At 40.7% G+C, this 14,727-nt stretch overlaps 1 protein-coding gene across 2 annotated transcripts in view; it reads left to right on the forward strand.

Moving 5' to 3' along the window:
* The window catches only part of LOC107228144, a 107,966-nt gene extending 96,616 nt beyond the window's left edge, over positions 1-11,350 (forward strand). For both annotated transcript variants that reach the window (XM_015669519.2, XM_046746835.1), the window contains exons 3-8: positions 114-239; positions 357-467; positions 1,012-1,198; positions 5,857-6,038; positions 8,452-8,692; positions 9,142-11,350. In XM_015669519.2, coding sequence (XP_015525005.2) covers positions 114-239; positions 357-467; positions 1,012-1,198; positions 5,857-6,038; positions 8,452-8,692; positions 9,142-9,389 — 1,095 coding nt within the window. In that variant the 3' untranslated portion in view covers positions 9,390-11,350. The remainder of the gene's footprint in view (positions 1-113; positions 240-356; positions 468-1,011; positions 1,199-5,856; positions 6,039-8,451; positions 8,693-9,141) is intronic.
* Positions 11,351-14,727: the final 3,377 nt, after the last annotated feature.

The following is a 14,727-nucleotide window of genomic DNA, read 5'->3' on the forward strand; positions in this document are numbered from 1 at the left end:
CAAGTATATTACCCGAGGTATCTACGATCCTCGTTCATGGTGTAATTTTTGAGACGTCGTTGAACAAGAGTCGTAACGAAATATATGATGATGATTTTTATCGATTTGCGTAGATGCTGGAAGAGTCGGATACGTCATCGGAGATAAGCTGTAGGAAAGACGGTCTGAATCTGGAGAAGGGAGACTTCAAGACGTCGATCGAAAAGGCGATAACAAAACTGCCTCGGATACAGCACCTGGTGAGTTTTTATTAAAAGCAGTCCCATTACGCGTGAATAAATTTCACTCCCGATGCAGTCGCTCCCGACCGCGACGAGGAAGAAAAACGTGTTTTAATCATTTAATTGGTCCTCCAGTGTCACGAGGGAGAAAAACCGCCTCCACCTCCGAGCCAGGAATCCAGGTGGGAATTCCCGCGAGACAAACTTCGGCTGCAGACGGTCCTAGGTCAAGGAAACTTCGGGCAGGTAAATTTACGGCGCCAACATCGCAAGCAACGAAGTTTTTTTTTTTTTGTATACCCCGTGTAACATACGCGTCGCTCACCGCGCGCCTCGGAGCCTTTGGACTATTGTAACGAGGATGAAAAGCACGTTACGTTTCGCGGCGTCGAATTGTCCGGAGCAATTTCCTGCTGAGGGTATTCAATACGCAGGCCTTGCCTCGTGCGTTGCAAATTGAGGCTTATCACCTCCGCGCAAAACCGAGAGAGTCAGAGAACGAGAGGAGTTTCGTTGCATTGAATCGTTCTGTGCCCCGAGCTCGTTCCGAACCGACACACTTCTCCAGCCGCGTGCATGGTATTTATTGATTGAAATATCAGGGCATCGCGTTACCGAGACTCGTCCAGTCTCACATTCGCGCATTTCTACCTCGCACTCGCACGCCAGGCGTTCGGCTTACCTGCAGCGGTATCCACTGACCGTGGTCGTTAAGTGATTATGCAAAGTGTGTTCCCGATGTACCATATTCCCTCCGTAATGCACTCGCATCGTTTTCCTTCTCCTACAGGTATGGAAAGCCGAGGCCGACGACCTCACCGGTCACCAGGGCACGACGCGGCTCGTCGCCGTTAAGACCGTCAAGGAAGGCGCGTCCTCGAGGGAGAAGGAGGACCTCGTTCGGGAACTCGAAATCATGCAGCAGTTGGGCAATCATCCGAACGTCGTCACCCTCCTCGGCTGCTGCACGGAGGAAGGTGAGTGTCGATTGATTTGTATCAATCCTCCTCCTCGATCAGGAATCTCTCGCTATTTTACGAATCCTCTCTCGAAATTGCGACCAGAAGCGATCCTTGTTAATTTGCATCTCAAGCTGAGAAATTCATAATGTATCTTCTTGGTGCCGAGTAAGAACATCCGGAGATAATCTACCGTACGTAATTAATGCAATGGCGACGTGTCCGACAGACCATTGTTCACAAGTCAAAGGCGAGCCATAGCCGGGATATTCGCGGGATTATTGTTGTTGTCGTGGAAATGATTTGCCATCGGCAAAACGAGTTTCGAAAAGAAATAACGCTGTAGCTTTTTTATTTTGCAGGTAATTGTAATCACGTCAGACTCGCGTGTACGATTTCGTATTTTAAAACGACGAACGAATTCGTCTTGCAATTTTGACGAATCGATTTTTTATTCTCATATTTCTAGAAAAAAAAAATAGGTTCGCGAAGTTACGTGAAACGTCGACAAGCGTCATGATTATGGGTAAGTTGAGAGCGGAATTTGCAACCGCTGTAAAATGAATCATAACAATTTTGAACCAACAGAGGAAAAGAATGGCGCGTTATTATGTAATTGGTGATTGCGCGCGGCGATTGGAATATCAATGAGCGAAGATCATCGAAGCGAGAGGTCAACAGATAGATAATTCAACAATGATTTACTAATTTCTTTAATTACACCGGCGTCGGAATATTGCATATTATTTTTTTATTATTCGCGCGGCGCCAACTTGACCCTCTCGAGAAAAATGACGGGGCGAATAAATCTTGCATCGTGAATCTCGAACTAGCCGCGTAATTCTATCCAGCGAAAACATGTTTGTCTGCCAAGAAGAACTTCGAGTATAGACGTGATTCTCAATTAAATCGAAACGCGCTCTGAACGCATTGAACACGCCATATTACGCACTGCAATTTTAAACTCTCACCCCGATTTAATTTGAGGGTCATGTCTACGACACAGCCTCGCCCATGCGTCAAGAAAAAAGGAAAAAGAAAAAAAGAAAAACAGAGAAGAAAGGAAAAACGCCAACACATCAAGTACGACGTGAATTTACTCGATTACCATTATGTACCGTATCATACTTTCAAATTCGTGATCTAATTGTTCATGGAAGGCGAGGATCTCCATTGTCATAAAACTCTCTCGACCCTCGCAGTCAAATAGTCCCAGCCTAAAAGCTGTGCTTGAAACTTTGCAGACAACAAAGGGTTCTGCGAATATATTTCACCTCATGTATGTATATAATAATGCGACTAGGGAGAAAAATTTATGGCTGGTATTCAAAATACGCGCATTGTTTAATCGATACACTTTGAATTTGGATGAAGTTTTCGATGCTCTGAAACCGATTTTTGCACTTCAGATTCCGCATTGCTGTAGAAATTGCAAAAGTTTTATTCCCTATTACTTCTGGGGTCTAGATTACATTTGAGATTTATATTCATCGTCATATCGTGAAACCGAGACTTTCCGAATGATGTAAAAATCGGATAACGCGTGACAAAAAAATTCTAGAGTGCCCGTTTCCTGGTCACGGTTCACGGATGCGACCCACATATCTCGGCATTAATTACGGAATGTATTTTATCGTGTCCCGAAATCGGCACGAGGTCTAATTCATTGTCATGTGCAAATATAATACTTGAAACAAGAGAGACAAAGAGAGATGAAAAAAAACCATGGCTGCAAACGAGTGGCACTCCCGAGATTTAAACAAGCTTGTCCTGCGCTAAACGGTGGGCGGTTTTTCGTTCGAAATCGGGTTTTGACTCGGATGATCTACGAGGGTCAGTTTTTTTTCCGTAATAAAATAGAAACCGAAGAGGATAACCGGCGCGGGCGGTTCGATTGTAATCTTTTGATCCTTTATTCTTCCTCGAAGATCGAGTCTGCAAGATCGGCTTGCCGCTGCAGTTTGCACACCGCGGGGTTTCCTTAATCGCCATCGAATAATTGAATACTGCTTTGGATTGTACGCATTCACGGAGATCCAGATAGCGGTGACAAATTTCGATTATTCGCGCCTCGTATTTCAGACGATTGGTAAATTTATAGCCATTATCCCGCGGGCATTATTTCCCGGTAATCGAGCGTCGTTTTTTGACTTCCGGTGCATCTGTGATCTCCAGAGTCTGGAATCTTGATTTTTTATTAAAATCTAATACCGCGTTGTGTTGCAAAAAATGAGAAAACAAAACAGCGCAGCGAAGAAACGAAAAGCTGAAAATTCGGAAAAGGCAAACGGACGGTCGGGAAATAATTTGTCGAAGTAGCGGTTTCTTTGAAACAGCGATTATTTCAATATGGCTGACATTTCGCACACTCAATACCCGACAAGCACCGCGCGGTGGGCGTTGAATGCTATTATTTAACATTGAACCGAGAGTGAATATATAAATTTATAATGTTCCACCTACAAGCTTCGCGCGTCCGAAGGAAACTCCTGCAGACTGAGAGCTTTGAATAAGTCAGCTTCATCGGATGCGCCACTCGAATACCGAGACGTAAGAACGAGACGTTCAAGGTGTTTCGATAATTTTTTCCGATTCGTATCGGCACGCGAACGCAGCTGAAGCGGATCTTCAGATGCAATAGAACTTCGACGCCTCTAGTCGTATCTGCTGACGGTTCTCTCGCTTTTCCTTATTTTTTCCCCACCTCCGAATCGCTGACTTCACGTCTCAACGCAGAAACAATATATTTCACTCTAACAAACATCTCGTTCTCAGAATTCACTTTATCGCTTTTTCTCCGCCTTTCGCGATGAATCGACTTGCAGTTGCGTCACTGTTATCGCAAATTCGTTGTACGATCGTTAAGCTTCGATCCGTGCCTTGTCTTCGGCCAATCGTCACCCTAGTATTGATCTTTCAACTTCTATACGATCGCGCTGAATAAATTTGCGAAATTTATCCGCACGAATCTTCGATCTAATTCTGATCGATGGCGTACTTACACCGGCGGTCTCAAGTCGTTTGTATCTCCAGCTCTCCCGGCACGCAGAGTAAACAGCGATGGAGAGATAAAAAGGAAACGGGTGGGACTCGGCTAACAATCGCGAATTATTAGGCGGGCCTTGCCGCCCAATACGAAAGTTATGGAGGCCTTAAGGCCCCGACAAAAGTGCCCTCATAAGTTACAATCAGGGCGTACTGTGGGTGGCTGTCCACCTACCTTGGAAGCTCGGCCATAATACGAGTCTTAAAAGAACCATAAATACGCCCTTAATATTTCCAGGAGCCCAGGAGGGTTCCATGCTCGAGTGATTTTCTAATCGTACCGACGCATGCACCATTGTTTATAGTTATTACCTATCGTAAAATATTACAGAGGCACGTATGCTGCTGCAGTCGATATTTTCCCATGAGGTTGCAAATCAGGCCGCGGCTTCGTGGACGTCGATAATATTCCATAATTCATTACCGCATCGACGGGTTGATATTTCGCTAACCAGACCGCGGACCTTCATCGCTAGCCTTTGGGACGAAACCAATTTCGTTGTGACGCTACGCCAAAACGTAGAAAAGAAAAATTCACAATGAACACGTTTATGCGAAAGTCTTAATTCCAATTTACAAGTTTGGTCGATATAAAACCCGCCCCCTGATTGTTCCTGGAAAATTGCGGGTCGTTTATTTGATCATCGGCATGCTGTGTGTATGATATGTTGATCCATAAAGAGAGAAAACTTGGAATATTATTAACCCATCAGATAAATTTATCTGCTCGATACACGAAATTTCGTTCGATGCTATACCTATGACGAATAAATTTTTATCCATGGTGAAACGAACCGTCCAATATAGGTTCATGTTCGTGTTTTCAAATTTATTTCTTGTAAATAATTTTTACGGTTGAACAGTGCCAAAGCAAAAAGAGAAGGAAAAAAAAATACCTCAGGTTCGCGTGGAGTTTACGACCAAGTCGTGAGCCACTTTTTATTATCAACCGGATCACATGCACTTGGAGCGATAAACGCTGTGTGCAGTGATACCGTCGTCAGCGTTCACTCGATTCCCGGCTAACAATCTAATTATGCAAATTTCCCACCCAGAATTGAGCTTGCAAATCAGCGCTTCTATACACAGACGTATAAAAAATACGTCTAAACGCGAATTGTATTCAAAACATGTAAGCGTTTATACCGATTACCGCATTGTTCTTGTTGTTATCCCGTTGTTGTGAATTTTCTCAGTAACCGCAGTTAAGCATTGCCGTACGAAATACACGCGTATAATAAAGCAGCCGGCGATCAGACGCTGCACTTGAATGACCTCATCGCCGAACATCGACGCGTGGCTGCAGTTGACATTTTTCATGTATTACGAACGGTTTAGTCATAGCTTGTCACGTTCACGGCTCAAACTGCAGTTGCACGTGGGTTTCGATACGACGATAAAAGAACTGGTTACAAGACGCCTGCCAATCTCGGTATAATTAATCACCGAGGCATTCACGTCAGCTGGTTGAAAGAACAGCTGTAATTGACTGATGGAAAAATAAAAAGAATATCAGAGTTTCGGAATACGGACGACGGTTTGAACGGATCGATCAGGTTTTTGCAACCTCTCATCGACACCGTGGGCCGATTTTAAATGCAAAATTAAGTTTTTCTTTCTTTCATTTTCAGAACCCCATTACCTTATATTGGAGTACGTTATGTACGGAAAACTGCTCGCCTATCTTCGCGATCATCGGACCAGACAAGACTTTTACAATTTTAGCGAAGATTCCGCGGCTCTGACTTCCCGAGATCTCACCGTCTTTGGCTACTGCGTTGCGAGGGGCATGGAGTACCTGGCTTCGAAGAAGGTGAGCTAGCTTCAACTCACAAAATTTTCAACCGTTCGACGTGCTCCGAGAGAAAAATAAGAGGTGAAATCGCTGAGCGTTGGTTTCTTTTATCGCCTCCGCGAGTCTCTTTACAAAGTGTCACTGGGTCAGCACGACTCGAGCGCTCAAAAGGAACAACTTGTATAACCCGAAACGTTTATCTGGGTTACCTTTGCAGTGTGTTCGAAATATGAAGAGTGTAAATGTTTCTCGTAAAAAATTCGTCACCGTTATTCTTCCTCCGCACTGCATGAATGAGCTCTTGAAAATGGGTCTTGAATACTTGCGCTCGATTGTTGGCTCGTGTATTATACTTGTAAGCTCGAGTTGTAAAACGGTGACCGTAGAAATGTATAAAGAAAGATGGAAAGAGTAAAAAAGCCCCGAGAGGTTTGCTATTGCGGAACAAATTTCGTTCAAGGACCTTCGAGTTGGGAAAATATTTGCTTCAAATATTTGTCACCTTGTAAGATTTCAAATATGTGTCAGTCGGCCTTTTAGGGACGTGAAGGTCGCGAGCATGGCAAATGAGCTTGAGAAAAATTAATATCCAAATTTTTATCCTCAAACGTGTGGTTCGACAAGCTTCCAAGAATATTTTAAGTTCAGAAAAAACCGAGTTGAAACCCGAATTATCAACTAACTAAATCTTTTGTAATCGTTTAACACGTTTTCCGACATATCGCCAATTCGCCGTTTCGCAGCCGGAGAATCATACAGGTTTGCTTTCGGAAGAGCGATCGTTCTTCTTATCCACCTGTACAATTAGCATTTCCATGAAAATCATGAATACAATAGTAGTTTCGAGTAGACAAACAACTAAGCCGGATCGTACGGTCATCCTCAAAGACGTAATTATACTCGTTTCAAGTTCTCGGCTCTTTGGAGAAGGGGCAAAGGAACGTGTATAAATAAGCGGTTGATAGTTAATACTCGTTCGGATCGCGTCAATTGCACGCGATTGATCAAACCCAGCAACAAAATACGTCAATGCCAAAGTTCGCGTTGCGCTTGTTGCACCTTCGCCGCTCCCTGCAGGTATAATAAAAGTAATCGGCGCCGGTGGGAAAAAATTCATCTACAGGTTTCACCGCCTGCACTTGACGCCCCCGCAACATACACGGTTCTCCGACGGTTAACGATAACGAATGGCTTTGCGAACGGCGTTGATTAGCGATATTTGTGTCTCGGCTGACGCTGGATCATCGATTCGCGTCACCTTTGTTGGTTTCTTACTTCGAAGCATTGTGATTGCGTGCATAATATAACATGTCGCCACAGCGTCGATATTATTGATCGGTGGCTTTGATTTTATGCCAGGAAATTTGGGATATTCTTAAAATATGTCGGTTAAGCGGGCTTGTTAGCCTGAAAAAACTCATGCTTTTTATTTATCAAATTACTGTAATCGTAAACTGCGAAAGTTTGTGTGAAAATACAAGAATAGAAAACACTGGAATTGTAAAAAGCCGCTTACTGCAATTAGACATCGATACTTTATTTGAAATAGCTTCAATGTAATTGGGAAAAATATACCAGATTCGATGGATTTTACTTTACGATTACTCATTTTGTTCAGACGACTATTTAAAAAAAATTTACTTGTAAACTTCTTTTTTCTTTTTTTTTTATACAACAAAGCACCAATATTGAAACTTGACTACTGGAAAAAAATCAAATCCGCTTCGTTTACTATGTAGAAAATATTCTTCTGAATAAAATGAGCGAAAAATCGTAGAATCTACCATATTTTTAACCATCTTGAAGCGAATTGAAACGAAGCATCGATATCTTACATTTTCTTTGGTAAGCTTGAAAATGAATTGATTTTAATTCTTGGACCTTGTTCACTTGACAGAATCCGACGAACACAAGCAAAAATTTTTACGCAACCGTCATTCACTCAGTTTTGTACAAAGTTTTCATGGAATTTGTAAGACTGAAAAGAATTCCAGGCTTACCAACAACGGAGAAAAATATCCAGCTGATTTAAATTGTGATTTAATAACTCTACGCTGAACGTCTGTGTATTCCGATTCAATAATTGTGGGTAAATATATTCGGTCGCTAACGAGCGGTTTACAGAGTCACGCGCCGTCTGCGTCACGTTTTGCAAAAATGTTCTTCAAGGCTCAGAATTGCAGATTAAATATCATTCTCAGTCTGTCCAAGAATAGCAAACACGAGAGGTTAAATAGACGTATTGATATTCCAACCATTACGCAAAAAGTGTTAAAAAATATCTGCGGCAAGCGGGGAACTTCGACGAGCGATAATATGTATTCAAACCTGGAAATTTACCGTGCAAAAAATTATTCGATACCCAGACATTCTAATTATGTAACATAAATAACGAGCAATTAACCGTAACGTTTTTCAATTTATTCCACAGATTATCCACAGGGATTTGGCCGCTAGAAACGTGCTGGTGGATCACAACAAACTCTGCAAAATAGCCGACTTCGGTATGTCGAGATTTGCCAACGAGGACGGTGAGATTATAGAAACGAGACACGGCAGGAACGCTCTTCCCATCAGATGGATGGCCCCGGAATCTCTTATCTATTCACTTTTCACCACGAAAACGGACGTCTGGAGTTTCGGGATCCTGATGTGGGAAATCGTGACTTTAGGTGAAGCAATTTTTCCCCAAAGAAATACTTTTGCTTTTTTAATTTCGTCGATTTACAACTACACGCCAATCAAATTAACAGACGTGGTATAAATATAATAGGTATAAACATTACAAGGTGAGGTTTTTATTTCCCAGTATCAAACAATCTCCATAAAATTTCACTGCTACCTAATTATTCGTAATTCTGGATTTATATTGAAGCTAATTTTTCAGTTTTTGATTTTCTCTATTCTCCAGCTTCATTGCTTATAATAAACTTTGGGTTCGCTATCCTAGTATAATAAGATTCATTCTATTTTATTCTATTCTAAAATTGACAAAATGTAGACGACGATTACTTCGTGGCGTGAAAAATGAAGCGTGTGTAAAAAAAAAATCTAAGCACGACGTATCGATCGGTGATAATTTTCGCGGCTGAATCGAATCCCTGATTTTCAAATATTTCAGGTTCTACGCCGTATCCTGATATGACGGCGAGAGAAGTGATGCGGAACGTGCAGAGCGGATATCGCCTAGAGCGGCCTTCGCACTGCCGAAGCGAACTCTTCAGGGTGATATCGAGGTGCTGGCAGGCGGATCCGGACCGAAGACCCGAGTTCCAGGTCCTCCGAAGGGACCTGGCGCAGCTCCTGGAGGACAACATGAACGGACACTACGTCGACTTGGAAAGCTTCGCCTCCGAGTGCACCGACTGAAACGACAGGCCGACTTCCAGGGGTTGATCCGGACGAAGTTGCACCTTTGGTTCTGCATGCGACTCGTTAGTCCGTGCCTCCGCTCTCTTCGCGAACGCGTCCGGTGTTATTGGAAGTGAATTTTGTTTGAATCTTCGTACCGTTGCTTTGCGAGCGTTCGGAAGAGAGTCTTGAGGTTCAACGGATTCGAGACGAGTGGTTTTACCGTTGTTTTTCTTTTTTATGACGATCAATCGGTCTATTCGGGGTGACGGAAGCTTTTGGAAGAGCGATGAAACGTCGGTCACTCTCGTCCTCTTTTTTTCTTCTGATTTTCACCTCGTTTATACATATCATACTTCGATGCTATTTTTCGCCACGTGTTCTCTTGAAAATTTTCACCTTGCCATTGGACTAGTGTCCGCAATTACACTGCTGTCTTTTTTCGAACCGTTATACTTGCTCATATATATTTAATTTAATACCCAAAAGCACCCGTGAAGCATGTAAAATTCGTTACGACGAACGTAGTGAGAAAGTCGTGATTTTTGTTATTCTTTTTGATTTTTTATTATTTTTTTTTTTTTTAAACATTGATATTAAAATATCATTCCAAGAATCAAAAGTCACTGTACTTAAGGAGGGAATATTTTTCGTGTGTTATAGTGATAATTAATAATTAATAAATATGGTGTGAGACGTATTTAGGGAAGGAAGAAAAAGGCTGCCTGTTTATAGAGTTTTCTGTGGATTTGAGGATGTTTTTATGCTAGAGAGCTTGACAAAATATGAGTATTCTGTTTTTAGTATTATATTATAAGTATGTTATACACTACAGTATATGATAAAAGTTAAGTAGTCCTTCTGGTGATGTAGTCGCCATTTAATCGATATACATGTTTACGTCGATAAGTTTTTTTTTTTTTTTTATGTCAAATAATCATCAAATTATGAGACATTATTATGCCAGAGTGCAATTGCAAGTGATAGTATGAAATATTCTAATCTACGTTATTCCACTTTGTGGAATGTCACGTATAATTTATTCTTCGCTGTGAGCTCATCTGGCATCGCATGCAAAGTATTCTTATAAAGATTGAAAATAACAAAAACAAAAAATAACACAAAACCAGGAACTGCAAAAGCAAAGCAAAAAGAAAAAAGAAAAAAAAACAAAACAACAACCTGTAAATATATAATATCGCCAATCAAAAACACAAAAATATAAAGTTTTCATGTTATTCTTATTATTCAGCTCTTAGATCCGTAATTGTATGAGATAAGTTTAAATTTTACAATTATTCTTAATCATTCTAGTCTTTCGACAAGTTTGTGGCGGCGATTGGCTGTACCCTGATCACTAATATACATATATTTTACAATTTAGAGGAAAAAATTTGCGATACAAAAATTAATATCCCAAGAGTCATGATCTGGATTCGGCTGTTATTATTTATAATGCGTCAGAAAAATTATTCAGATGTAGTAATATATCCATATCTTATTCGTCCGGGTGTCTAATAAATTAAAATCATATATATAATTCGTATATGTATTGATTAAAAACATTAAGCCAGCCAAAGCTCCACCTTTGTCAGTTGATATGTAATTAATTAAGTTTTTACAACTGTGACTTCTCAGTGTATTTTTGCATTAATTTATTTTTACCATCATATTTTCATTCCTTTTCTTATCATAATTTTGTTGTTTTATTTTTTCTCTCTTCACTTTCGTTTTTAAAAATATCGACGTCACGTACATCACGCGATACGTTGATTTGAAAAATTGTTATTAAATTTCTTCTTCATACCTCCGCGCGCGCTGCAATAGCAAGAATCGCGCATCACTCGCATGTTATACACACCTACCTACATATATATATATATATATATACATATATATACAAGTAAAGAAACTCTACTTAGTCTCAATTATTGTGTACTGAGCATTGTTCAAGTTAAAGCTATCGTGTTTTCAACGTATCCGCCTTATCGTTTTTCTTCCTCGTCCAATTCCCGGACCTTTTTCATTTACGTCCCGACCTCATGCAACTGGTTTTGCACAAAATTGCCCCACGTGCCTCTTTGCCGCAACGATCGATGCAACTTCGGATCAAACGTTACCAAATTAGGCTTCACCTAATGCTCAGCTGGCTCTGCTTGCGTTGCGATGCAATTGCGAGCCAGGCCTTGGCGCAAGGTGCATATCATGTTGAAATCTAATTACGGCAATCTCCTGTCTCGCATTTTATAAATGGAATGAAAGAAACTCGAGATGTAATTTAGAGTTTATTCGATCGGTAATCGATGGGCTGGACAAACTCGAGGAGAATTTCAATCTCTGAAATTAACACACCGTCCATGTGCTGCACGTTATATTTATCTCTTTCTGTAACGGTTTGCAGGCGGATAATTAGGCAGCTGTTGCCTCCGCAATGCGGAGTCCAATATGGACGTTCTAGATTTTAATATTATATACTATATATCAACGTGCACTCGACGTGCAACAAAGATCACCGTGTCTAATTTACCCGAGAAACTACGTGTACATGTAGGTATGCATACACTCCGCGCACTTAATTAAATTAATTACCGTCGTGTATACCGTACGTGCAATTACTCTAGTTTAATTAAAACGGAAGGTGGGCAAATAATTACAATGAGCTACTCGGGTCTTCCAGGTGTCTTGAAACCTGCTGCACGGCTAAAAACTCTGTTTACACATATCTGCAATTCCTTCTTTCTCGGTCTCTACCTCCAGAGACACTCTTCGTAAAACTTGTGGGCTTATCGAGAAGCTCGATCTTTTTGTTTCTTATTTTTTATTCAAGTTACTTGTGAGATACGCCACGCGGTCCGTGATCTATGCAGAGTCTTGTTCGAGTAATTAACCAATTCGTATTTCAAGCTGATTGGTTCATAATTTGCACGGTTCTTTTCAAGGGCCGAGTTAAGGCGCAACTGTGGATAATAAATTAGATTTATCAGCTTGAGCAAACACTTATCGTTTGACAAATGGAAAAATGTAAATTCAATCTTGTTTTAATCAACTTATGAATTATAACTTGGATTTTTTCAGAATAATAAAGGAAAAGTCTCCGAGGTGACTAATTGTTCAGGTTTTTCACGGTCGTTTCAATTTACTGAACATCGGTAATTGGTGATGTACTTATATGGAAATTAACCAAGTATCACACAGCAGAAAAATAAACCCGTTATCGTAAGCTTCGTAAATTCTCAATGATCTCATTTCAATCATTATAGAATTTGATAATTATTGCAAAAACAATTTCTACACATCATATGATAACAGAAAAATTGCACACCATATTTTTTATCATAGACTTTGTGTCAAAATGAGACATACGTCGTTTCTTCTGACGAATAAACTCTTGACAAAAATTGTTCATCAAAATATTCCGTGCGGTTCACACAATAGCCGTTCAATTTCAAAAGAGTCTGAGGACCTAAGAATAAAATTATAGTGGTTGAAAAAACAAGTAATTTAAAAAAAAAAGGTTCAATTAATTCATTTCAACGCAGCAATCGTTAGTTATTTATAGTCAACATCGAAATTTCAACGAGTTTCAGGAATCCTGAAATATTATCGCTGTAAGAAAAAGTTGCACAGTATTGTCACGTAACAATATTACAAAGCATGATCACGAATTTATTATTTCTTCTCCGCTTGTCAGTATCAGCTGAAAACTGGTCCCGTTATAATTCAAATCGGAAACGCTGCTGTCGCCACACTCTCACCCGAGGATGAATACGATACAGACAGAGTCGTGTATAATAATTCTCGAACGACAGAAGTACGTTTGTCCAAACGTAGGAACGTACGCGACGCGTGGTCAGGTTTCCGGATGTACGGCACACATGTAAAAATACACACACGTCGCAGGCCCGACGTTATACGAGCTCCGAGGTTTGTCGTTCAATATTTATGAATAAATAATGGGTACATCGGAGAAAATTGAACCAACGAGCGAGTCAAATAACGGCACAGCGTCGGAAACTCGCTGCAAGACACTTTCGTTTAACGTAAAGAGAAATTCGTACCCGCTGATTTTCACCGTGAAACACGAGGTCGTAAAAATGTATAAATAAATACCATCGATCATTAAAAGTGATTCGCGATCTAAAATGATCCATATTTCTGTAAATAATCGTACGGCATCGCGATTGAATTATGTCCGTACGTACACGTGTATAATACCGGTAGCCATTCCATTCAACAGGTTGAATTTTTTGTTTTGCACGAAGTAACGAGCGTGCAATCCATTTCCGTCCAAGGCCCCTCGGGGCGATGTATTAGAATCGTGCGAGCCATATTTTTCGTTACCAAATTGCGGTTTTATGCTAATTTATTACTCCAGTCGAAAGTAATTCGTTGCGATTTATCCGCGGCTTAAGGCATATCATCGGAACTACAGTTGATGCAGTAATGGCGATAATGCTAGAGAAGCCGAGGAACTCGAGGAGGCCGTATATCAACGGTTCCGGATTCAATGGGGGGGCACTTGTGGACTTTGCATGTTTTTGCATCAAACCGCGTGATATGCGCCGTCGGAAATTCCGCACGCATTATACACGCCGATATTGCGCGTGTGGAATTCGATATACGGTCGACGCGAAAGCACGCACATACACAACGACGTCTCCGCCATGCACAATGGACCTTATATTCTCAACGAGACGTTATTTGTACATTATTTGTAATAGACGCACTTCGCGCCGTTCTGACGCATCGCAAATTACTTTGTGTCTTGTGAAAAAAGGGTAGACGAGAGAATAGAGCTTGTAAAAAAAAAAACCGCGACAATAGTTCGACTATTCCTTGATCTTGATCGTTTCGGATTGGGACTTTCGGAGTACAATTTTGCGAATTTGTGATATGGAATTTGTTTGTATATACATTCATTGATGTTGATACAACCCGCTTTATGCATGTACAGAATTACGAGAGTTGGGATTAATATTGACGTGCCGAGTTCTTCTAACTTTTTTTCTTCCTCTATAATCTAAAGATAAGTTGGAATAGAGATGAAACGAAAGAAACTGACAGCGATTTAAGTGAACAACGTCAAGATATCCCTCACGGGAAAAACCCTCAACTTCTCTTTTATGGGAATTCAGTATTATCCATGAGTTGGGGGCGCGAAATTACACCCAAGTAGGTGTTTTGTCCCGTGTTGGTTGGCTACAGTAATAACAGATAATTACCTTAACCGACTAATTACCTAAAATAAATTGTCAACGGCGATCAAATTATTCGCAAGTCAATTCTGCCACCTGGTTTTTAATTAGAAACAAGAAACCGTTAAGAAAAATTTGGTACGAAATATTAGCAGAATAAA

Source organism: Neodiprion lecontei, chromosome 1, assembly GCF_021901455.1.
Source record: "Neodiprion lecontei isolate iyNeoLeco1 chromosome 1, iyNeoLeco1.1, whole genome shotgun sequence".
NCBI classification, from domain to species: domain Eukaryota; kingdom Metazoa; phylum Arthropoda; class Insecta; order Hymenoptera; family Diprionidae; genus Neodiprion; species Neodiprion lecontei.